Source organism: Sceloporus occidentalis, unplaced genomic scaffold (assembly GCF_023333645.1).
Source record: "Sceloporus occidentalis isolate IW3139 unplaced genomic scaffold, rSceOcc1.0.p SCAF_1, whole genome shotgun sequence".
NCBI classification, from domain to species: domain Eukaryota; kingdom Metazoa; phylum Chordata; class Lepidosauria; order Squamata; family Phrynosomatidae; genus Sceloporus; species Sceloporus occidentalis.
This window is the reverse complement of record NW_028316981.1, coordinates 179,701,184-179,726,887: the sequence shown is the minus strand read 5'-3', so window position 1 is coordinate 179,726,887 and position 25,704 is coordinate 179,701,184. Positions and strand designations below refer to the sequence as shown.

General features: G+C 42.9%; 1 protein-coding gene across 3 annotated transcripts in view; it reads right to left on the bottom strand.

The window, feature by feature from the left end:
• Positions 1-25,260, bottom strand: part of HDAC6 (histone deacetylase 6) — a 41,493-nt gene extending 16,233 nt beyond the window's left edge. Inside the window, exons 1-19 of one of the 3 annotated variants that reach the window (XM_089484544.1) lie at positions 25,178-25,260; positions 20,649-20,758; positions 20,349-20,453; positions 19,465-19,553; positions 13,931-14,015; positions 12,780-12,820; positions 12,581-12,677; positions 9,435-9,532; positions 6,499-6,603; positions 5,704-5,772; positions 5,370-5,496; positions 4,800-4,865; positions 3,750-3,809; positions 2,700-2,789; positions 2,486-2,592; positions 2,315-2,382; positions 1,828-2,008; positions 1,412-1,540; positions 1,073-1,241 (exon numbers count right to left, since the gene is read on the bottom strand). In XM_089484544.1, the coding sequence (XP_089340670.1) occupies positions 1,073-1,241; positions 1,412-1,540; positions 1,828-2,008; positions 2,315-2,382; positions 2,486-2,592; positions 2,700-2,789; positions 3,750-3,809; positions 4,800-4,865; positions 5,370-5,496; positions 5,704-5,772; positions 6,499-6,603; positions 9,435-9,532; positions 12,581-12,677; positions 12,780-12,820; positions 13,931-14,015; positions 19,465-19,553; positions 20,349-20,453; positions 20,649-20,723 (1,761 nt within the window). In that variant the 5' untranslated portion in view covers positions 20,724-20,758; positions 25,178-25,260. The other 2 variants (XM_089484525.1, XM_089484534.1) reach the window with 2 other exon arrangements.
• Positions 25,261-25,704: the final 444 nt, after the last annotated feature.

The window sequence follows — 25,704 nt, the reverse complement described above, 5'->3', positions numbered from 1 at the left end:
GACATCAGTGCTACCCCTTTGGAGCTGTGGCCCAAAGAGACCTCATAGACCACTGTAGCTCTCACGCTATCAAACTGGCCGTTCCTCAAAATTTTGCAGGCCTACCTTATTTATTTCATTTGTTTGTCAGCCTTCTCCCAGGACTTTATCACACCAAGCTGCTAAGACACCACAATCACATTAGTGTGGGAAATGCAAACATTCCAGTTTGGGGACAATTATTTTTGAACAGCTTTTCAAAAGTGCCATGGCACTGCTATAGTCCTGGACGATGTTTTCTGCACACTAGCCTTCCTGCCTTGTGACCTTCCCAGTGTGCCTTTTGGTCAGTATTTTTTTAATATTTTTTTTATTTTAAATTGCATAGCCACAGCGATTAATTTATTAAGAAAAGAAAAAAAAAGAAATTGGGGGGAAAAACAGCCTGCTTGGGAATAGTCGGGGGGAGAGGAATATAATCATGTTCACTTGCACGTAACTGCCTGCATATTGGAACTGCAGCAGGAGAAACTTATCATTCCTGAATCAACAGTGGAAAAGCATCACAACTGGTAAGCATTGGCAGGTTTCATTAAATTTCATTAAATGAGCACTCCAGCAACGGATGGACTAGAGACCAGCTACTGGACCAAAACAGCATGATGTGATAAGGTATGGCCACAGACACTACTACCCTGCTGTAATTCCACTTTGGCAGCCTCATGTGGTAAAATCTCTAAGGCAGCTCTCAGAAAGAGTCACATAAAAAAGCAGAATAAATTTAAAAAAAAACAATTACAATCACCACATAAAATATAAAATTATTTAAGAGACATACAAAGTTAAAAAGATAGACAAACTATCCCAATAAAAAAGCTTACCTGCTTATACAGGGAAGCCTGTTTTAAAATAAAGCTCTTTTCCTGCCCATAAAGGGAAGAGCAGGCTTACAGAGCAGAGCCACTATGCAGAAATAAGGAAGTGGCTAGGTCAGTCAGTCTATTTTAAAATAGCACAAGTAAGATTCTCTATGTCTTGCTTTTGTGCCTCCAAAATGGGTAGCACCTTGCCCCCTACAGTTGCTGGAGCTCACCTTCTGAGACAGTACAGCCTCAACTGCACTGAAGGCAGAACCAGCCGCCAGGCGGGCACATTCATAGGAGCTGGTGCAGATGTAGATGGAATTGTATTGGTCACCCTGGCGATGCAGGTCGCGGGGCTTCATGGTAGCTGTTGACTTCACTGTCTCTACATAGGCCAGGCTGGAGAAAAGAGGAGAGGTGAGAAGAAGATATATTCTATATCTCAGGAAGAGTTGGGATGCATACCCTTTCAGAGGTCACTAAACACACCCAAAGTCTTGCACCTTCTGAACTTGCCATACACCTCCCAGAAGAATCAAGGCTATTTGTAAACAGGAACCTCTCACTACCTGTGGCACATTCGCAACTCCTCTTCCGAGGCAAGCCGAGCTGGGAGCCGACAGCATCGTTCTGTGAGACGTAGCTCCCCATGGCGCTGGAAAATCCGGGAAACTCTCTGAGGCAGCTCTGGATGTTGACTGAGGGGGAAAGAGAGGAAACTAAGAGAGTCAGAGAGCCAAGGAAAATGTGAGCCACTAAGGTGAGCCACTGTATTTTTATAGAAAGGGAAGCCCACACATCAGTTTTATGGCAACATAGGTTATCCTACTTCACAGCCCTTCTCATGTCTCTATTTTATGCTATTCTACACTGGAACAGTTCTAAAAATGAACAATGCTAACACCAAGAGAGAAGACATAAAGATATAATGGGATATAAAGAGCCCATTAAACTCATCTGAACACTGTAAGAAATAAATCCTTACCTGTCCCACATATTGTAATGCTCTGTCATCTTTTCATCATAGACCAGCCCTGTCCGTGAAGGTGGCTGGGATCGCATCAGTTCAGCTGCTGACTTGGACAGGATCTCATTTAATGATGCAGGGCTGGCTGGCTGCAAAACTTCACTTAGTTCTCTTCCATTCTCCTGAGGCACATCAACACCTGTGGCATTTATTAGTTACTTTCCAGTGGAGCTCAAGATGGTATACAACCACCCTGTGAGGTAGGTAAGGCTGAGAGGGATTGGTTCCAAATGAATGAAGAGTTTTAAAGAGAATCTGACTCCCCCAAGTCCCAGCCCAAAATTATCACCACTATACCACACTATTAGAGGGGGGGAAATGACCAGAAAAATGCAGAGGTTTTAAGTGTTCTGAATTTCCTAAAAGGAATTGCAGCCCACTGGGTAGAAAGGAACTGATTATTGCTCATATAATGGGGGAAACAGAGCTCAGCTCAGGCACTTACTGATCCTCCTCAAGCTCTTCCAATACTTGCTGTGAACTGCAAGCGTCTGGGACACAGAGAGAAGGGCACTGCCAAGAGGGGAAAGATTAAGAAAGTGCCAATCAGCAGGGGCTCAAGCTTGATGCTTGGGGGTTTGGGAGGGGCACATAAGGAAGATAAATACTCTCTCACCTGCTGCAAGGTGTGAGAGGTGATTCCAGCAGAGGACAGGGGTCTCCTAGAAGAGCCTTGAGGACTGTGCAGGTTCCATCTGCCAAGGACTGGAGATTGTATCCACCCTGAGGAGGAAGAGTAGAAGGACATACTCTTATCTTCATTGGAAACCTTCTCCCAAAAAGTGGCTGTAGCCCCACCACCATGGGGACAGAAAAAACAAATCACTCACCTCCAGAGACAGAACCAGCTTGCCTCCAGAGAGAAGCATCAGCAGGTGTGTCAAATGAGCAAAACATCCTGGAGTGGTGGACATTTCCCCCTATGGGTGCAAGGAAGGGGCCATGTCACTCTTTGGTCCTATTCTTGAGAGATAGCCACTATACTGCAGCAGCCTCTGAGAAACATCTCAAAGGCTCTAACAGTCACACTTCAAGCACATCATTGTTAGGACTGAGAAAATATTTTCTTGGCACTCATGTGTGAGGAAGCTGCTTCCACATTGTCTCCCTGCAGTTCAAGCAAGTCTTATATCAGAGCCTAGAACCTTTTCTTCAGACTTCTCCTCCTAGCATCAGCTGGCATAACAGCAAGCCAAGCTGGTTATAAGGGTTCTAGAAACATAACATTGGCAAGTTCTGCCTTAGATCTAGGTAAGGAGTATGGGTGAAAGGGATGCAGAATGAGAAGAAAGGTTCTTGCCTCCCCGTGGCCATCATTCGTTCCTTTCACTCAAATCATTGTTACCAATGTGAGAACAAGGAAGGAGGTCCAGTCACTCATTTTCAGTCTGCCAACAGAGGTTTGAATGGAAGACTGATGGATGGACAAGCACATTTTCTCACCTCCTCCACTTCTGTCACCAACTATTGGAGCTGGAGTCCAAAGTCTAATGTTCTTCTTTCATTGGTTCCTGCATGGACAGCAGGTTTAAGTGGCCAGAGATCATATGGGCTCTTACTGGCCATGGACTGAAAAGTTTTATTATTATTATTTGATGTCTTCTTTTTTACACAGAGTACATTACATATGTTTTCAATATTAAAAGTAATAAGCTAGATACCAAACTGACTTGGAGGCTTAGTGTAGGCAATACACCAGGCAGAAGAGGACAGCTACATCAGGCTAGCAAGTTTTAGGCCACAGACATGATTATTGTGACTCTAGAACATACTACCCAGATCCTTTTTTTAGTGTGCAGGTCCTCAACAACAGATCTATGTTTCCTTCAGAGAGAAGTAAAAAAAAAAATCCTGAGGATTATCTTGCAGAGAGAACATACCTTGGGGTCACCAATTACAGAGTCAAAACCAGCAGCAACCAGTACCAGCTGGGGCTGAAACTGAAATAAAACAAAAGATAGGACACTGCCATAAGCTTAAGCTGCAAATCCCACCAACCACCTCACTGGCCAGTCAGTTCTATCCCTCATCCTCCTAGGCTGGTTATTGTAAAACCTCCTAAAAGAGCTCTCAAAGCAGAGAAGGCCCCTTGGCCAAGGGAGAACAGCAGGACTGCAATAATTGCCTGGTGAAAAGAACAGACATTAAGGAATGATTGTGAAACCCTTTTATATATCATTTCCAGTAGATTCCAAGAATAAGACTAGGAGAGCAATGATTATTACAGGGAGGCTCCTAGTGGATAACCCCTTATGGCACAACATGCACTCATTTGACAAGATATCTTTATATGCAAACATGCATGTGCAGTGCTAAGCCGGAGCCTTACACCTCTGTGATGGGTCAATGAAAAGGGGAAAGAATGCTAGTTCCACAGAAATTCCAACCCATGAAACTCTGCAGAGCAGAAGTGGGCAATGTGTAGTTTTCCAGATGTTCCTGGACTACAACACACATCAGCACCAACTATCACTGCCAATGATGAGATATGATGGGAGATGCAGTTCAACATCACATGTAGGGACACACACTGCTCTCCCCTGCTATAGAGTTCTAAATAAACCTTCAAGTCTCTTTGGAAGAGAATAAGAACTCACAATCCCCTCCTGAACAGTAATGCATTCAAGGTTGGGTGGAAGGGGGGGACAACAATTTTGCAAATAGGCTTTAAATAGAAAACCACTTAGTGACTGTCATAATGGTTAAGTAGCCAATATAAATCATCTGTCTTAGCTTTCAGCAAAGGAAGAGCATAGAGAAATGAAGCTGGGTTTGCTCCCAAGCTGCTGGAGGAGAAGGGAGTTAGTCCACCTACTCAACACATACCCACATGCCGATTGACTATACACCTACTGTTTTCGCACACTAGGCAACCCAGCACCCCCAAGTCTGTCTATCCCTTCCAAATAATGCCCTGTTGGATTTCCTACCTCCAAGGCCACAGGTAGCAGGATGTGCAAAAAGGCAGAGAGGTAGTCAGCATCTCGCATTCCTATCTAGAGAGATAGACAGAAAGATGGAAGCCAATGAATTCCTCCTTCCCCAAAGATTATGTCGATCAATTCCTCATTCCCCCAAAAGGTTATGCTAAGATTTGAATCCAAATTTTCCCCACACCAAAATGATCAACAACACCCATGGAAATGCACCTATTTTGCCACACAAAAATGGGGAGCATTTCTGGCTCCCCTTATCTTACGGTTTTAGGGTTGTATGGTCACTTAATCTCCACCCAGACCTGAAACAAGTGAGGGGGACATATCACAGGGCCTCAAAATACAGCAAAAATGGCCACTATTGTCCTCCAAAGGCTTTAAGGGGCACTATTGGCAAAATATTTTTTTTGTTCCCTAACCTGAATGTGCGTCAGAGGGGTAGGGAGAGGAAATGCAGGTACAGCCTTCTGGAGTCCTGCATGAAGGACAATGTAGACTGTCCCCTAATCCTTGGCAGTTGCCCCTCCCTGTTCTAAGATCACCCCATCCATTAAACTTCCCTACCTGGTCCCAGGGCACATTGATATTGTACCCCTCTCCCCGACCTCTGCCCACAGCATGACTGTCAGATTCCAGAAGGTGTGGCCAGAAGTTGCCCCCTTCATAACGATGGATGGAGAAATAAAGGACACTAAGAAAAGAGATTACAAGAGAAACAGTGATGAAGGGAAATACAACCAAGCCCCAGGCCAGTTCAGCTGCACTCCATTTTCAGCCCGACACTCAGCTGGCCCTTCTTTGCTAACTCCTAGTCTTCCAGCCTGGTAGCCTCCTCAACTCCATCTTTTAGCCTCACTTCCACTTGATGCCACCCTTGACTCAAGGCTACATTTCACACCTGGGATTGTCTTCAAATAGGTACTGGGTGCCTTGTCCATGATGCACATCCCAGTCAACAATAAGCACTCTGGAAAGGGAAATAGAAACAAAGATGATGAATGAAAGAGACAAATTCATATCAGCCCTCGCTGTTAACATCATCCTTCCAAGATGCTCTGGCAGCTGTAGTCCTGCAAGAGGGCTGGGATCCTAAACAGGGATAGCTCAACGGGACCACTGAATTGCAATTACTAGCATCCTGGGTAAATGTATCATCATATCTGATGTGTATCCTTGCAAGTGTTGATGTGCTCTTAGTCCAGGGGTGGACCAGTCCAGCCCTCCAGATGTTGTTGGGACTGCAGCTTTCATCAATCCCAGCCACTAGAAGTATGACCAGAGTTTCAACACAACCTCTAGAGGGGCCAAAGGTTCTCTCACTTTGCCTTTGATAGAATTCTAGGGACAATAATAAAAATTAAGCTATTTAGTATAACTTAGCAATTCTTTAATAAGAAGCTGAAATAGATTGTAACTGGATGGTGAATTACATTAAAGAGGCATTCTCAAATAAAATGTCTGGGCTATTACTTCAATATTTGACATCTGATCCAACATCTAAATCCTAGCATTTACAACACCTTTCAAGTGTTCAGAATACATTACTCGAATAATGATCCTATAGTCCCACAGGAGAAGCCAATATTATTGCATCCATAGTGTATATGAAGTCAAACTGAGATATTATCAGTCAGTTTCCCTTGGGCTACCTCATGAGTCTATAGGCATCTCTGACTTGGCTCCTACTACTCACCGCTCTACTCCCAATTTCTGCCGGGCATATTGGGCTGCAATGCCTACACTGTTGAACATGCAGTAGCCATCCATCTTGTTGTGCTGAGCATGGTGTCCAGGTGGCCTGCAAGAGAAAAAGGGAAACATGGGATATCCATAGACCTAGAGAAAGTCATGGGTTGACTGTCAGGAAGCCCAGGTGATACAAGATGCCAAGGCAGCCAGTCTTGAACACTGTATTTTCATGATCCCCTGCCCTTTTATGTCCATTTATGACTTCATCACAAGCAGCTTTCAAACTGCCATGCATGTTCAGTAACACTGCCTTTGGCCAGTTACTACACAACACCATCTTCCTCTCATTGTTTAATTCACTTTCAATCATTGTTAGCTTGCAGCTTGCCACTGGTGGCGAACACCTGTCAATAAGCTCCCAATCACGTCAGGTATCAGGTGTTGTAAATTACCATTGCAGTTCTGGGATTGCATAGTCATGTGGTGTTTGTGTCTCCTTCCGTTCCCCATTGCTATTCCAGAACAATTAGGGTTGAGTTTTTTACACTTTATTTTATTTTTTAAAACCACAGAGTTTAAAACTGCAGACTTAGCAGAATTACTTGAAGAAAAACAAAACACACACACACACATCAACATAAGGTACTCTACATAGGACATATGGTAGTGAGTTGGAGTTAAAGATGAGTGCAGAAGAGAGTGTGAAGGGCCAGCAATAGCCTGATTGCATTAATGGAGGGATGTGTGATGGAGAGTGCTCCTAAACCGCTATGTATGCACTTCCTTTCATTAACACAAGCGAAGCAAGAAGGGGAGTGGTGTGATAAAGTCGTCAGATGCCAAGACAGAAACACTCAGAAAGCTCTGGGCAGGCTACACAAAATAAAATCAGAGACATTTATCATGGTAAGACAGTAACAACATTTTCCATCCCCATTAATGGTCAATCCACACTGTAAGAATATTGGGATCTGTAGATTCCCAGTTTGGGAATCTGCCCCATGTCCTACCCTACCCATGAAACCCACTGGGTGACAATGGGCACACACTTTCAGCCTCAGGAAACAGCAATGGCAAAACTCCTCTGAACAAATCTTGCCAAGAAAACCCCATGATAGGCTCAGGTTTGCCATAAGTTGGAAACAACTTGAAGGCACACAACAACAGAAACTTCTCCAATTAAAAGTAAAGAATTCTAAGAATCCTGTGTCACCTTACAATTTTTTTTCCTGAGACAAGCTTTTATGAGGATTGATGAAAAAGGAATCATCCATCACCAGGCCATAGCAATTATTACAAGTAGTATAAAAAGTACTATAACTACTATAAAGTAGTTTTTATACTTGTTATGGGGGTAGATGTGCCCTCCATTTTAATACAGCACTAGAGACCCATAGAGACTGGAAGCAAAAATGTCAGCCAGTAGCACTACAATTATATTATAGAAATAGCAACAGGCTAAATGAAGGGTTTATATATTCCACCTCACACTTAAATACAATCCAAATCAAATGATAAAGTAAAATTCCCCTGGCAAAGTGGTCATTAGAAAGGTCAAAACTAAGATATCAAGCAATAAACACAGAACAACCATATATGTTGCAAATGCTTCATGCTTTCTGCATTGTATGAGCATTTACAGGTGAGCAGTAGATGAGAAGAGGATATTAACTCTACACAGCTTGCTGTTACTCTCTTTGGTTTCATTCAGGCCAGAATCAAAGACTTTAAACACAAAAGGCCATCTGGAGGGAAAACAGCCTGAGACAGAAAGACTACAAGATGTAAAGTGGAAGGATTAGATTGATACATGCTCACATGTACCTTCCTTGTATGTAACCAACAAAACACTGTAGTAACAATTCAATATCCAGTTTCAGCAAAACCTAGAAATTTCCTCTAAATATAATCTTAAATCTGCCTTCCTACAGTTTAACCCAGGGATTCCCAAACTTTAGTCTGCTGGATGATTTGGACTTTATCGCCCAGAATTCCTGACAGTTGATCAAGTTGGCTGGGGCTTTGGGGAACTAAAGTCCAAAACATATGGAGGATTAAAATTTTGGGAATCCCTGGGTATCCTATTATTATCTTTAGTGACTATGGGAGAAACTTTATTTCCCAGCTGGTTGAAGGGAGGAGAGTATCAGATAGGCATGTGCCTCGTTTTGTATGCACAACACTGGGCGCAAAACACAGTACAGTCGGCCCGTCCCATACACTGGCTTCCCATAGGCAGATTTGAGGTCACACAGGCAGGAAGCCCCATTTAGATGAATGGCGCCTGTGACGCATGCACTGCACCACGCACCGCATACAGGAGCACAGCCCATTCATCTAAACAGGAATTGAGCATGCACGGAATTCGCTTTACGTGGGGGGGGGGGGGGTCCAGAACAGATCCCTTGCATAAAGCAAGGGTCCACTGTACTAGCCTCCTTGTGTGCACTACGGATACAATGAGAATTCACTGATTTCCCGACTGGACTCTAATTTGGAGTTCCCAAATCAAGAAGCATGCAAGGGGGGTTCTCTGCATATTGAAAGTTCTTACAACTTTGCAGAAACATTTTTTGTGTTCGTGACACAACGCAAACAACACAGCTTTCAAAAATCTGACAAGAATTTGAGAAACTGTGCAGTGCTGCAGTCTTTTCACTACGCATGATGCACAGAAAAGAGTTCAACACAGTGGCTGCAGCCTTTGCCAATTTGAATGTTGTGAAACCCAAATGATATACAGCATGATGAGAGACTTGGGCTGACTGAAGCTGCAGCCTTTGCCAATTTGAACGTTGGGCAATTTTCCAAGAGACAAGGAGAATGTATGTTCCCCTGCACACACGCACATGTCCTGTTAGAAAGAGATGGTCAACCCTGATGGAGCTTCAGAACCATATTTAAAAAAAACTTTTACAAAAGCAGGAACAGCATCCCTACCTGACCACAGCAAGCCCATTACGGAGCTCCCCAGACAACACCTTCTTCGCGAGTTGCAGGACGGATCCAGCAGCAAGACAGGCACAGTGGTAGGAATTCTTGAGTGGGGGAAAGAATCAGTTTACAAATCCTGTCCCAGCTACAGTTCCCACCCACTCCAGAGGATGAAATGGAACTCTCCTATCCCAGCCAATAGTTTGACCAATTTCTCTTAGGTTTTAAGAGTTGTATCCAATGGTGTCATTCCACTTGCACAAAGCTTCTGTTCCTCACAGAAGCCTCATTTTAATTCTGCACAAGTATGAAATCCAGTATTCTGATTTTGCCTGTGCAAGGTGTTTCATAATCCATTATTAACTTCATTCGATTAGCACAGGTGGGAATTAGGCAGCCCTCCATGGGGTGTTGGATTGCAATTCCCAGCAGTCCACACTATTGGCTATGTCAGATAAAGGTAATGGGAACCGCAGTCCAGCAACAGCCTGAGGACCACATGATTCCCAATCTCAGGATAGGTAATGTGCATGTCTACAAATGCTACAAGAGTAAAAAAACCAAAAACCTGTTACTTTTTCTAATGCATCTCTGACTATATTCTAAGTGACCTCCCTTGCCAGGAAAGAAAGGAGGGAGGGGAAGAGGAATGTTAACAACTAATATTTCTTGGTGATTTAAATGGAAACAGAACAAGCAAAACATCAAACTGAAGAATCCTGATTTTTATACCAATGCAATACAGGTTGTATTTTTAAAGTAAATTATACAAGTCAGGCACGGGCATATTTCCAATAATTATAATTATTACCATTCAAAGAACTGGATTTTTTCATAAGATCTCTGTTGGTTCTCCTAGAGCAAGAGTGAGAATCACACAGCCCTCCAGATGTTGTTGAACTGCACCTCCCATTATTCTTCACCATTGGCTATGCTGGCTAGGGCTGCTGGAAACTGCAGCTCAATATTATATGGAGGTGTACTTTTTCTGGAGAAGACATGTGGTCACAGGGGAGAAAAGGAGGATCCACAAAAAACTTGAATACCATCCCCTCAATACTGGGATCCCCTGATCAGCAGCCTCCTGACTTCTGAAGATTTTCTGAAGATGTGCATACAAGGGATTGATTCTTTGTAATAGGATGCCAGACTCTTAGCAGGAGATTGCAATTTGTTGCTTTAACACAGGGGTTGGGATTCTACAGGCATCCAAACAATGATGACCTACAAGACATACTTCATCATTCCACTCTATCCATCAGGTAGCTGGAGCTAATGAGAATCAGAGTCCAAAAATATCTAAAGGTTCAACAGTCCTGTTTTTACAACTTTTGGTCCTGGTGCTACACAAATTTATTTGCTCTCATGTTCCCCTCCCGTACGAAAACTGTGTCACACAGCAGGTACATGAATAGCTACAGCATCAAAGAGAAAAGATGAAGCTCATAAATATTGTGTTAGGGCTTTCAGGTCAAGAAATTTACAGACACCACAGAGGTGCCAACCCTGCATCAGGTACCAGAACGTAAAATGCAAGAGCAAGAAAGGACAGGTTGCATATCTTTACTTACAGTTCTTTGAGTGATTATCTGTGAACTCATCCAACTAGGTTATCCTGCACCTGCCAGTTATCTGAGTCACAGAGATCACAAAGGAGGACAGGTTGCATACCTGTTAACTATAGTTCTTTGAGCAGTCATCTGTGATTTTTTGTGGGTTTTTCAGGCTGTGTGGCCATGTTCTGGAAGAATTTATCCCTGATGTTTCACCTGCATCTGTGGCTAGCATCCTCAGAGGTTGGTGGCATGGAAGTGAGTGGGGTATATATATTGTGTGACCCTTGGTTGGGAGGAAGTGATTTACATGTAATCTGTGTATTGGTCTGTTGTTGAATGGCAAAGCCTCATGGTGGGAGGATAGGCAGGAGGATGTGTGTGTGTCTATTTAATTAGCAATCCATTATCTGTGGGGAATCCCCTAACCCTGGATGATATTCACTTGCATGTGCTGAGTCTTATTTTGGTGTTTTTCAAGACTGGTAGCCAAACTTGGTTTACTTTTCTGGGTTTATTCTTTCCTGTTGAAATTGTCCAGCTGTTTGCGGATTTCAATGGCCTCCCTGTGCATTCTGACCTGATAGTTGTTGGCATGATCCAGACTTTCAGTGTTTTCAAATAGCATTTGATGCCCAGGTTGGTTTATAATATGTTCTGTTACTGCTCATTTTTCTGGCTGGCCCAATCTGCAGTGTGTCTCATGTTGCTTGATTGGTGTTTGAACGCTGCGTTTTGTGGTCCCTATGCAGACTTGTTCACAACAGCACAGTATGTGGTAGACCCCTGTGGCTGCGAGAGGATGTCTCCTATCCTTCTCTGAATGCAACATTTGCTGGATTTTCTTGGTCAGATTGTAGATCATCTGGAGGTTGTGTGTTCCTCATCCATTTCCCTATTCTGTCTGTGACTCCTTTGATGTATAGTAAAAATACCGGCTGTTTGTTTTTACTTTTGTGTTTTTTTCTGGGTCTGGCAGCACTTCTGAAGTCTGAGCTAGAGTAACCATTTGCCTGTAGATCCCAGTTTAGGTGTTTCAGTTTATCTTCCAGGAAGTGAAGTTCCCAGATCCTTTTTCATCGGTATTTTTATTGTGCTTCTTTTTTGTCCTGGGTGATGGTTAGAGTTCTTGTGTAGATATCTGTCTCTGTGTATAAGTTTTCTGTAAACCATGTGGCCCAATCATTAGTTTGGTTTGCGGATGACCAAGACATCCAAGAATCGTAATGTTCCTTTCTTTTCTTTTTCCATTGTGAACTGGATGTTTGGATGGATGTTGTTCAGATGGTTCAAAAATACGGCCAGATCTTCAAACACAAATCAAGGAACATAGATACAGGTGAAACATCAGGGATAAATTCTTTCAGAACATGGCCACATAGCCCAAAAAACCCACAAAAAAGTATGGATGCCAGATGTGAAAGCCTCCGATTTCACAATGGTCATCTGTGAATTTACACAGTGTGCAGGTATAGGATAATCTGGTTGTGTGAGTCACACAGACCATGAAGAAGAACCTCATTTTTTCCAGTTAAAAAAATCTATAGACCCCTGTTTCACCAGCTATATACCCAATACATACAACTCTAGAATACTCACTGGATGCAGATAGACTGAATCATACGTATCTGACAGAGATCTTAGCTCATCCTCACTCATTGTTTTAGTTGATTTCATCAGTGCCAGGTACTCCTGACTTTTAAAAAAACATATAAACATGTATAAGCAGAGTAGATATTGAAATATGTAATCTGCCCTTCAGATCCATCTCTCCCGCAGTGCCAAGATCTGCTTTCACCTGTGAGCCAAGAGAATCTCTTCCTCTGAAATTTCTTGAGCCTGTGAGGAAAGAGAGGGACATGAATACCTGCAGAAGGAAACTAGATTTCCTCCACTACTATTACTTTTTCCCCTCAACCCTACCTCCAAAGTAATAAATATGATTCTCTCCTTTCCCGCACCTTTACCTTAACAATGCTGTAAGGCAGGTAATTGTTACAGTAAATAACATAGGCCTGGTACAGACTGCCACTTTGCAGTGGCCAGGGGCCGAAATTAGGGCTGGGGAGCACGAAGCGTCCACACGCTCTGCACTCTCCTGGTGCCATTTTGAGCGCACATGCATCCACACACCGCGCATGCCGATGATGTGTCTTGTGCACCACATCCAAACAGGGTGGCATCACTGTGCTGCTCCAGGGCGCTAATGGTGCCTTGGCAGAGGCACGGAAAGGAGCTGCTTTTCACAGCTCCTTTTTTGGGGCAGATCGTTGCCGTGGCCATGCAGTTGGCACGGCAACAATCTGGGGCAGAAAGGGGTGGCGTCTCGCCATCCCTTCCTGCCTGTCTATACCGGGCCATAGTGCCCTTTCACACTATGCATTTATAGCACTGTGATTCCATCTTTCATGTCATCCTAAGGAATCATGGGATTTGCAATTCAGGGAGGAGCATTTAGAATTTCAGCTACAGAACTCCTCTAGTGCCTCTGACAAAACTACAAACCCTAGAATGCCACAGGCAGCAGTTATTGGGCTCAGAATGCTGCAAATGGATAATGTGAAAGGCACCCAGTTTAAGGTCACTTAGCAAGCTTCATGGGTGAGTGAGAATTTGAGCCAAGCTCTTTCCAGTCCTAGGCCAACAATCTATCCATCACGCAACACTGGCTCTCAATAGCAGAGTTTGCAAGCATTCAAAAACATGTTGGTGAGGTCATTAGAGGAGAATCCTTTATTTATACATTTATTTGAAAATCCTAGGAATGTTATAGTAAAGTACTAGCATGGCACTCCCACTCCCATATAACATTAACATGGTATAAAATTCCAAAGTAACACTAAGATTCTAGTGTAAGTTTCCAAGCTCTTTCTAACAGTCAGAACATCTCAACTATGAACTTTCCACCCATTCCCAAATTCCTGTTTGTCCCTGGTCAGTCCATCTCACCAGCACTGAGACACAACGCTCCCGCAGTCCACATTGCAGCAATTTGTCTTGGATGGCCACCAGCCGTTCTGGACACTCTGGGAAACTGAAGAAGAGAAAACAAAGAGGATAAACCAAACACACATCAAGTAGGGAGGTTAGAAAGTCTTGGGGGGGGGGGGGATAAATAGAAATGGGAAAGGGATACAAATCCCATTCTGAGGAGAAAAGACAGAACATCCATCCCAAACAAAATACACATGGACAGAGACCTGATCATTCTTGGACCAAAGCAAGATTGTATGGTGTCTGATTAGAGGCAGGTTGGTAATCTTTCTCAAGACCCCCAGTCCTTTAATCTGACAGATTAAGAATATAGTAGAACAAGCAAGGCTGGGTAAGGAAGACATGAGATAAAGTTGCACTGGGGAACAGATTGGGCTTTTAAAGACACATTACACTGCCATGCTCATAAATGCAAAAGCAGGATTCAAGAACACAATGACAGAGATGCAGGAGGGACTGGAATTCAAGTGGAAGGGAGGGAGATATTGTGGTTGAAGATTATGGCCCATTTGGGCAAATAAAGCTATTGCCTCAAAAGGCAGTTGCTGGTGAAGGGGTGGTGATGGCAGCCTCTTTGGTGTTCCTTCTGAATAAAGACTGATGACAGTTCTATATTTACTGTACAAGTTGTTCTCTGCTTAGCTCCCCTAAACAACCTTATCACTTCACAGGTGGTGGAGGACATTATCTCATGACTAGTGTTGAAGGTTCAACTACCAATACAGTCAGCTTCTGCATGTGCACTGCAGGGGTGGGGGAAATAGCATCACTAGATTGAAAACTGGAGAAGGCTCCTATTCCTTTAATAGTTGCATAGAAGTGGGAATTTCAGCACAGGCTACTGCCAGAGTAGTTTCTCCAATTATCCTGAGATGTCTTTCTAACAACAGCTGGGGGTGTGGGTCTTTAAATCTACATAATCAAACTAAGATCCAAAACACACTGCAGAAATAATCCAGTTTGACACCGCTTTGACTGCCCAGGCTTAGTGCTAGGAAGTCCTGGGAATTGTAGTTTATTGTGGCACCAGAGCTCTCTGACAGAGAAAGCTAAATGTCTCACAAAACTGCAATTCTAAGAATTCCCTAGCAATGAGCCAAGGCAGTTAAAGCAGTTTCAAACTGGATTATTTCTGCAGTGTGTTTTGGGTCTAACATTCTAAATTTCTTATGTTTACAACCAAATCGAGCTTATGCATGTAGAAATGCTTCAACAAAGGAACAGATAAAGTAGCAGAATCTGCACCCCATCAGAATTTCAGACCCCTGGGCAATAGAATCTGCCATCTAAGTTCTTCCTCAGCGGTCATAAACTATGTTCTAATCAATACAAAAATAAACAAACAAACAAATAAATAATACAACTGCCTCAAAGGGCATCTTTTTTCCTCCACAAACACCACCTTAAAAACAGAGATACATATAAGTGTACTGTTATTGCTGTAAAATGGGCACATTATCTAAGCATTCAGAAGTAATGTCAACATGGACTTCTTCATACTGACTTTAAAAAAGTGGATAAATCTTTTTTGAAGTAGGGTTCTTAAGAAGGCAATTAAATGCAAGTCTTGGGAATACTATATCACAGAAAGAAACTGCATTAAAACAAAAGACAATTCTATTGCCCGGTACATACCACCAATAAGTGGTGTACCAGGGCCGATACTAGGGTTAGGGATTGCATGGCAACCGCACGGTCCCTAACCCTAGTATGTATTGGCGCTGTTACAATGGTGGCGTCCTGTGTACATGAGCGCTGCCATTGTGATGTAAGCGCTGCGCAGTGTCTGCATGGCACCGCACAGCGCTTACGTCACGAGTGCGCCAATGGTGCACTTGCAACGTCACTGCAGCACCACAGAAAGAACCAGGAAATACTGGGTTCTTTTTGCTCCGCAGTAACAGCGCGCCATTTGGGGGCTGCGCCATCCCTGTGGAGCAAGAACGGGTGCTGGCAGGCCGCCTTTCTCAGCACTCTGTCCTGGGCCTATATATGCCTATTCATAGGCAAATCCAGTGGGTTCAGTGCTAACTTTTCATGATATGACAGCCTCAGTATTTCTCAGATAATTCTCTAATTCAATAATTCTATTACTGGCAATTGTATTTCAAATTTGTGGGTACAGAGATGACATTTTTTGATATTTCTAACTGAAAAACAAACACTTCAGACTCCCTGCATATAGAAAAAAGTCACTTCACAGACATCTGCTGAATGTCCCCTCTTCCTAAGATGCTAGCTTTTTAAATGCAGGAAGGGTCTTTTTCGCTTTCCCCTTCTTTTTTGGTTTTACACTAGGGGAACATTCAAAGTTGACACACAATTAGATGCTCTCCCTACCTGCATCCTGAAATAGAGAAGATGGGGGGGGGGGGGGGAATTAAATGGCTGTTAGTTCTGATAATTCTACAGAAACATCCTCACCGTACAAGAGAGGACTGGGAACCACCTTGGCACATGCTGCTCCAAAACTGAGAAGAACAAATTCCTTCCTAGACCACAGGGGTTTCACAGTTGTTTAAACCCCCCATACCCAGTGGGTAATTTTTGAAATAGCCAACATGACATGGCAAGAGGGTTTGCAGGAGAAGTGATAAGGTTACAGTCTACCCAACTATCTTAATCAAAGATTCTAGGAAAGGAATGGCAAACTTCCAACCTGTAGTGTGGGGGTGTTAACCCTGAGTAAACGCCCCAAAACTTTGTTTTATATGCCTGCTTGGAAAGTGTCCAAGTTGGTTAGAATTCTATCCAGCTCTGCTCACCCTTACTTTGCCCCCACTTTATGCCCCTAGCCCCAGGCACTAATTATTTACAGATGGCCCCTTGCCAGTCAGTTAAATCAACTTTTCAAATTGGATTTTGACTCCTGGATCAAAGCAAAAAAGAAGACTCTCTATCATACTTTAGGCACTAACTGTGAGAAAACTTCATGAACAACATCATTCTATGCAGATTTACTCAGAAGTTTCCATGTGAGCAATGGAGGTTGCTTTCAAGTAACAGTGGGCACAGCACTGAAGTCTCCATTATGAGACTGCAAGCATTTCTTCAACATTTGAGAAATGCTACATGAGATAAAAGGAAGATGTTTCAGGAATGAAGACCTTCAAAGGAACAGAAGTCAAGGAAACGGTGGCAGGGTCAGAATTAGGACTGGGTATTGAAAGCAATAGAAGGAATCAAGACAACTGAGAAATACAGGATTGTGGTCACCATATGGAAAGTGTATGATGGGGCTGTGTTGAGACTACACTGGAAGAGTGAGCCAAGTGGGATGAAATCAAAATCACTATAGATTTACAGGCAGCACAGAACGGGATAAAATCAGGATTATATATTTACCCACATCCAAACCAAGGGTACTTTTCCCCCCCTGCCAGGAAAAAAATAATCAATGGTTTTGGAATTAGGAAAAATACATTAGACTTCCCAACTGCTTACATATAGCATGTAATGGGAAATGTAGTCCAACAAGCTCTGAGGGCTACAACATCCATCTCCATCTTAGCATGCATTTTCAAAACAGTCAATTCCCCTCCCCACCTTCCCCTTTTTTTAAGGCATTCAAACTTTGGTAGAACCAGCTGCAAAAAAGTCAAGAGTGAGTTATGAATGCATATACAGGAAGCTAAAAACTGGAGGGCAATGCTATGGAAAAATACTCTCACACACAGTTTTTTGGTCAGGTACACAACTGTCCTCCCAGAATTAAGGGGAGGAAGAAGGCAGGAGGCCTGTTCTACCAGTTTTCAGTATAAGCTAGTAGCTCAAAGTGGTACCTAGAACATCTCCAATCCATCTGGCAAAACACACATCTCAGCTCCAGTTTTTAGGGATGCCTGTGTAGACCCCATGTTACATTAGGATTGCTAATGTAATCACAGAAGAGAAACTGAGGTTACATGCAATCAGAAACTACATGGTCTAAGCACAGTGGTGGAAACTAGGTGTATAATTGGTTCAAACTGGACATGTCAGAGTTTGATCATCTCTGATTTTAGAAATGAGGCATAAGTCTTATCTAAATCTGGGATAGAGATTATATGGCTCTCAAGACGTTGCTTGACTGCAACTGTAATCATCCCTCACCATGGATTATGCTGGCTAGGGTGGATGACAGCTGTTGTTCAGCAACATCTGGAGAGCCACATGTTATTCATCTCTGACCTACACATAGACTATAAAAATGTTTGCCTAAAGATAATCGTCAGGCCCCTTCATTATTCACCTTTCAAAAGGTAGGGCGGACAGTCTTCTTCTACCCAACATATATTGGGATAGATCAAGACTTTGTCAGGCCTAGAAGAGACCCACTGAAATCTATGACTAGCCTAACCACCATCCGTTCAAATGGGCTCACTGTTACTGAATCTGGATCCATTTTTAAATAACACTACAATTCATGATTTTTTTAAAAATCCACATTCATTGTTTTTAACCTTGTTATGTTTTAAGCTTGAAATGGGTTACAGTTTCAGAATAAGAAAACTTAGATAAGGAAATATATTCATCATAAGTGAATTGATCTAGAAGAGTTGGTTAAAATTATATGCAAGCTAAGGTCATGATCAATTCCATCCTAAACATGCAGATTCAAATAAATTTCCACTGAGTTCAATGTCAGCAGATCCCAATAGGTCAGGCCCAGATCATGTCTCCAACAGTAACCTACTGGCCACAACTTTCCCTTTACTTGTGCTTCAGCAACTGATTCAAAGATCTCTTCTCTAAAGGCATCGTTTTTCTACTTACGCTTCTATGGCCAAACACAAGTGACAAATAGATCTGCCATTAATTCATCTAACAATCCCTTTTTAAAGCAGCCTGCATCAGCTAAAATATGCATGCCAGAGCAACAAAAATTAAAAGACCATCCCTCATGAAACACTTTTAATGTACAGTAGACCTCTCCTATATAAATATCTAATCCTGCTTTTAACCTCTGAGGTATTTCTTATTTAGATATTTAACTTGGCTTATTTAAAAAACAAAGGGTGGCTTGCAATCTGAAATTTCTAACATTCTTACAAAACCTCTTACTACCTGGACACAAGAATGAACAATATTTTATGAGTAACTTATTTAGAAAATAATGAGTGTAAGGGGGAAAACAGTAGAGAGATGGAGTGAAATTAGAATTTATAGTGTACAGCACTATAGAAATAAACTATAATAATAATAATAATAATAATAATAATAATAGTTTATCAAACTTGGTTTAAGGCATTGGAATAAGCATAATTCAATATGTGTTAATCTTTCTAGCACCTTAGTCCTATACCCTTGAACGATGTGCAGTCCCAATGAATCATGGGGACCATAGTTATGTGGATTAAGAATTTCTCATGGTTTTCAAAAGCTCTAGTCATTTACAGTCCTCAAAGATTCTCAGAGAAACCCCAGAAAGTTAGGCCACTTTTAGTTTCAAAGGTACAATCCCACTATTAAATTCAAGGCTCAAAAACCCACTCCCTCACCCCAAATACCTCTCATCCCATGGGCAGTAAAAGTTTGTCATCCGCTCATCCAAAACCAGGCCTGTCCCTACTGGCACGGTGCATTCTGTGATGAGATCCTGGTTAGAAGGAACAACAGTGAACAGTGGTGTGAGTAGGAAAAGAATCTCTTCTAGCTCTAACCTACCTTCTCTAATTTATCTATTTTACCTTATTCATTTGAGGCCACACATCTCCTTCTCTCTCAAACAGCAAGATATTCTATATACTAACAGGACACACTAAGACAACTAATTTTCTGAGTCTAATTGCTTATGTAGCAAAATTGCACCTTCCACCATGCAGAAAGGTGTGTATAAGGAGAAAAAGCAACTGTCCTTGTGGGACAGGAATACAGAAAGCCAGAATGAGAGGAAATGGAACGGCAAACAGCACAGCTGGCTGTAATTCTGAACAGGTACACTCTACACAACAACATTTTGTTGTGGGGCACAATAAAAAGGGTACTTATCTACACACGTATGGTGTACCTTTTCATTACTTCTGAGCAAAAGGGCTCATATGATGTCTTCAACTCTTGACATTGTCTTAACTCTTTAAGCAAAATTTAGGCTGACTACCACTTCTCTTGAAAACCCAGCTCCCAAAAGGGTTGGAAACTTTTAAGAGTGCCACACACAGTGCCACTGACACTGCTATTGGAAGAATTACTTACACTGCCAATGGGAAAAATATTTTTGGACATTTCCCAGAAGCCCTCAGGCATCATGACCACTGGTCATGCAAGATGGGTGATTCTGGAAGTTAGAATTCAGGAATTAGAAAAACTACTTACTTTCTACTCTGTTTTACAGTCAAGGAAAAGACCAGGGCTGCTTTCCCAACCCAGTGCTCAGTTCAAGTGCTTAACCTACCAACCGCTGCATGCCCATGAGCAGTTCCTCTGCATCTTTGTTCTGCCGCTTGGCCCGTCCTTTTCTCTTGGCCTCCGGCAAACCTCCCTTCCTATTAATTTTTTTCTGGAGAAGCAAAGAGAGATGTCAGAGGCTGTCAGTTCTGATACATACCCACATAATGCAGGCAGCAAGCACCCACCCTTAGCCACCTGTGTGCATGAAATAGGAAGGGCAGTCGCTTCTCTCACCCAAACCCTGGCTCACAGTGGACTAACCACTGCCTCCCATTGCGGCCATCATCATCATAAATTACTTTACCTGTGGTACCCGAGGCTCCAAATGAGGCACAGATGGAGGATCCAATATGGAGGCATTTCCCAAATCTGAAGCCATTATGGGGGCAACAGATGCCCCCCTACTCTGGTCCTCTGGAAGAGAAGAACACCAACATGCCTTGTTACACACAGATTCTGGAACTTATACAGACATTCAAACATTGGATTCCAGTCAACGTCAGAGATCAAAACAGCTGACTAGCTTGAATCTAGTTAATCACTCATAAATAGAGACCAGGGAGATTGAAGTTCTAACTTTCCATGAGCAATAGCGTGCCGTCAAGTTGCTTCCAACTTATAACAATCCTAATGCAACCCTTTCATAGGGTTTTCTTGCCAAGATTTGTTCAGAGAGGGCATGGCATTGCCTCCCTTGGAGGCTGAGAGTATGTGATTTGCCCAAGGTTACTCGATGTGTTAATCCATGGCCGAGTAGAAATTCGAACCCTGGTCTCCCAGTATCCTAGTGCAATGCTCAAAACACTTCATCACACTGGCTCTCACTTTGGGCCAATCTCTCTCTTTGACTGATCTACCTCAAGGAGTTGTTACAAGGATAAATTGGGGAGAAAAAGAGCCATGTATACCTACTGCACTGGAACAAATGCAGGATATAAACACAATTAATAAATAAATTTAAAAATATAAGAGAGCTCACTCATGTGGGAAAAATATCTAGATCCCTCAGAGGTCTCTCCCCAACACTCACAAAATAACCCCTACTACCCCTTCGATTTCAGGATTATCATGGAAAGAGTGTCCCCAGGAGAGAAAATCTCCCTCTGCCCTAGAATTAGTCTGTCACTTCCTATTATCTTGGGCCCATTACTGTCAGGCTAGAGAATGTCTGTAAGGTAATAAAGGAAATAGTGTAATAGGACTCATTGGATATAGGGAGGGAGAGGGCAGAAGGGAAAGGAGACAAAGGAATAAATGCCTAATGTCAGTTAGAGAGATGGAATTGCACCCATACTATACAAACATAAAAGCAGTGATGTGGGTTTTCAGAAAATATAGAATAGGAACATTTTCCAGGAAATTTCCTGTAAAAAAATCCAATAATCTAAGTAATGTTACCTGCTTTAACACAGTTTGGTTTCAATATCTGGTGTAAATATTATATTCAGAGCTTTATATTACATTCAAAGGAAATTATTTTGTTGGAAAATTTGTAATAATGTAAACACCATATCCTTCCTTTATATTTAGCAAAAAGTTACAACACCTGAAAGAACACTATTTTTAAGGACATATGCCCCAGACAGCTGTTCCTGATACATCTTATATCAACAGCTTACCTTTCTTTCAGAGAGGTATAACTGTAGTACCTTCAGCTTTACTCACTCACTCTCTGTATGACTGCTCCATTTCCACTTGAGGGGGGAAAAAAACCTGATTCAGTACAACTAGTTGCAAATTTTATTTCACTAAAGGATATGTGTGAATCTGTGGGCACAGGCAACGTATCACATTTGGTCTTGACTACAAGAGTTCAGATCACTATGGGTATTTGTGTGTGTAGCATGGAAAATTTTTCACAGAAAAGTTTACCATCAGAAAATGTTCCATTTTGGATAAAATATACCATTTGCAGAAAATTTTCCACTCCACACCTCTGCATGAAATTGCTACTGCCAAATCCAAGATTCATTATTATTTTAAAATGTATACTCTGATTAAATTAGCCCCTGTCAAGCTCTTGAAGCACTTTATAAGAAAAATCACTAGTAAAGCCCATTCAAAAACACAATCTAGCAGATGCACACATGTGCACACAAACCACTGAATCCATCTGCTTATGCAAACAGCTGGAAATTAATGCCTCTCAAATTTTAAACAAGAAAAACTTCACAAGTCTTCGGAATATCAGAAGATAATTAACCAGATATGCCCATGTTAGGTGATAATTCCAGAGATGGAGAGACACAACAGAGGAGGCCCTGCACAACCAAGCCAACAGAGAGAAAGCAATGCTAGGTAGGAGCCCTTCCTATTACATGGAAGCTTTCTGCATGGAATTATTTCTGTATAGAGGAATATTCAATCATCTTCTACAATTCAAAAACAGCCTAGGCTGCAGTTCTCCAATAGTCATTTGGGACAAAGATCCACAGGAAACAATGATACTTGCTTCCGAGTAGACATATATAAATGTGTTCCCCGAGTTCCTCATCTAATGTTTGTGAGAACATTCCTCTAACAATGACAGTACATGATACAGCACCTCTCCCGACAACTGGAAATTTAAGATTTACATTTTCTTTGTGGCTAAAATGCAAACTATACAAAATTCCAAAATATCCAAGAGCCAATGGGGGACAACTAAAAATGTCCCCCCCCCTGTAAACACATCTACTCACAACTGGCACCCAAAACAGGCTACAAGGTTGAAATGTGACTGTGAATCTAACAGTTCAGACATCACCTTGCTTCACAAATCTCCAAATAAGTCGTTTTAAAGCTATGTTTTATCCATGCCAAAATGCAACAGAGAGGCTTAAACACACCTTGAGTGGCAGATGCAGAATCTGTCACATCCTCTTACCAATACCTATGGAAATCTATGTTCTTTCTCACAGTGCCAGCCCACTCCCTCTGGTTTCTATGCCCCTACCTACTCCACCTCTTAAAGCCAAGCCCCTTTCTTTCCCTATTTGCATTGTCTCCATTGTGTGCTGTTGGTTCTCACTTTTCCCTCATCTTCCATTCATCTCAGTCTCACCACTACCCCTTGTCTCTCCAAGCAGAAGAAACCCAGCCTGCAATCCAGCGCACAGTTACCGAATAGAAAACATGCCACTGACCAGAGTGAGGATTTACTTCCAAGCAGACAAAGCATGAGACGGCACTATTGGAACCTGAACCTTTTGCATGAAAGCACTGGGCTTTCCCATCTTTCCATCTCCACCTTCGTCAGAATAAGGCACCTAGCCCATCGCACTGATAGATGTTGCAAGAAATCTGCAGCTCTGACAAAGAACACAATGGGCTCCGCAGCCGCAGATGAAATAGCTGTGTGCATGTACTGTAGGCTACATTTCAGAGGATGGAACTGGCAAAAACCACCTCTGAGTATTCCTTGCCTAAGAAAACCCTTTCCGCCTAAATACCCTAAAAGGCACCAGATCCCATCTGAAACTGGAAGCTAAGCCCAGGCCAGTCCTGGTTGGTATTTGGATGGGAGACCACCAATGAGTCCCAGGTGCTGACAGCAATATTTCAGATGAAAGAACTGGTAAAACCATCTCTGAGTCTTCCTTGTCTAAGAAAATCCCTTTGTTATTGTTGTTGTTTTTGTGTGCCTTCAAGTCATTTCCCTGTCAGCCTAAACATCCCTAAAGGCATCAGATCTCTTCTGAAATTGGAAGCCAAGCAAGGTCAGCCTTGGCTAGCATTTGGATGGGAGACTGCCAACAAATACCAGGTGCTGTTGGCTATATTTCAGACGAAGGAACTGACAAAACCATCTCTGAATTTTCCTTGCCTAAAAAACCCTCATATGTCTAAGTACCGTAAAAGGCACCAGATCCCGTCTAGGAGATGGGAGATGATCAATAACTTTGGTCAGCCCTGGTTAAACCTTGGATAGGAAGCCACCCACAAAATCCTGGTGCTGTAGGCTGTATTTCAGAGGAAGGAACTGGCAAAACTACCTCTGAGTCTTCCTTGCCTCAGGAAATCCTAAGTACCCTAAAAGCACCAGATGCTGTTTGAATCTGGAAGCTAAGCAGGGGTCAGCACTGGTTGGTACTTTGATGGGAGACCACCAATTATTTTGGTCAGACCCAAGTAGTCCTTGAATGGGAAACCACCAACAAATGCCAGGTGCTTAGGCTCTATTTCAGAGGATGCATCTGACAAAACTGCTTCTGAGTGTTCCTTCTGGCCATGGGGCTACTGGGAGAGTCTCAAAGCCCAGGAAATTTAACATCCATTTGCAACACAAAAAAGATGCTATTTTGCAATCCAAAATAATGTGGAGTCCAAAGCTTTCATGGGTTTATTGTCAGAGAGACTTCTGGTGCCACAACAAACTACAATTCCCAGGATTCCCTGCACTGAGCCAGAGCTGTTAAATGGGTCTCAAACTGGATTACTTCTGCAGTGTGTGCTCTGGACCTCAGTCTCAAAGGTGCTACAAGATCTCTCTCTTCTGCAGCCTGATTCTACAGACTGACACTGCTGTGTCTTTGAATAATGCTAGCGGAGCAGAGGTTTGAGCGTTGGACTATGACTCTGGAGACCAGGGTTCAATTCCCAGCTCAGCCATAGAAACCCACTGGGAGACCTTGGGCCACAAGTCACACTCTCTCAGCCTCAGAGGATGGCCATGGCAAACCCCCTCTGGACCAGTCTTGCCCAGGAAACCCCATGAGAGGGTGGCCATAAGTCTGAAGACGCCTTGGAGGCACATGACAACAAAGCAGTGCAGGACAATGCAGCCCCACCCTCACCCACCTAGCTTTAGTGCCTTGGGGGTGTGTCCCCTCCTTACCTGGAGCCCGCGCTCACCTTACCGCACACAAACACCCCTCTCTTCCCGAGACTTGGTTCCGCCCAGGGCGCCGCCTGATGCTGTCACCCGGCGCCGCCTTCACTAGGGGGCGAGACCATTCCGTGCGGAGGGGGGGGTGAGGCGGTGTTGGACGGCGGGCTCTGAAAATTGGGCGGGGCGGCTGGGGAGACTGACAGAAAGCGGTCAGTGGGTGAAGGAGGAGGGGGTTGGGAGAGACCATTTGCCCCTGGAAGAGGGGTGTTCTCCAGTCACCTTTCCTTTTCCAACACGTTTTTCTAAACGGGGTTGAGTCAGGGTAGATAAATGACTTATAACTGAATTGTAGAAATATCTCCCAGAATCACAGTAATCGCTTCCAAGTCCCTTTCAGCCCAAATGTCCAAGTTGCTCCCCCTGCGGGAATGTTTGGTCTGGTCCTGTGAAATAAAGCCTTTGGCTTTGAAGATCCTCCAAAAGAAGATTATAGTCCAATGTGGGGAAGTGGCTTTTGATCAATAAGATCACAGGGCCCTTATTGGCATAG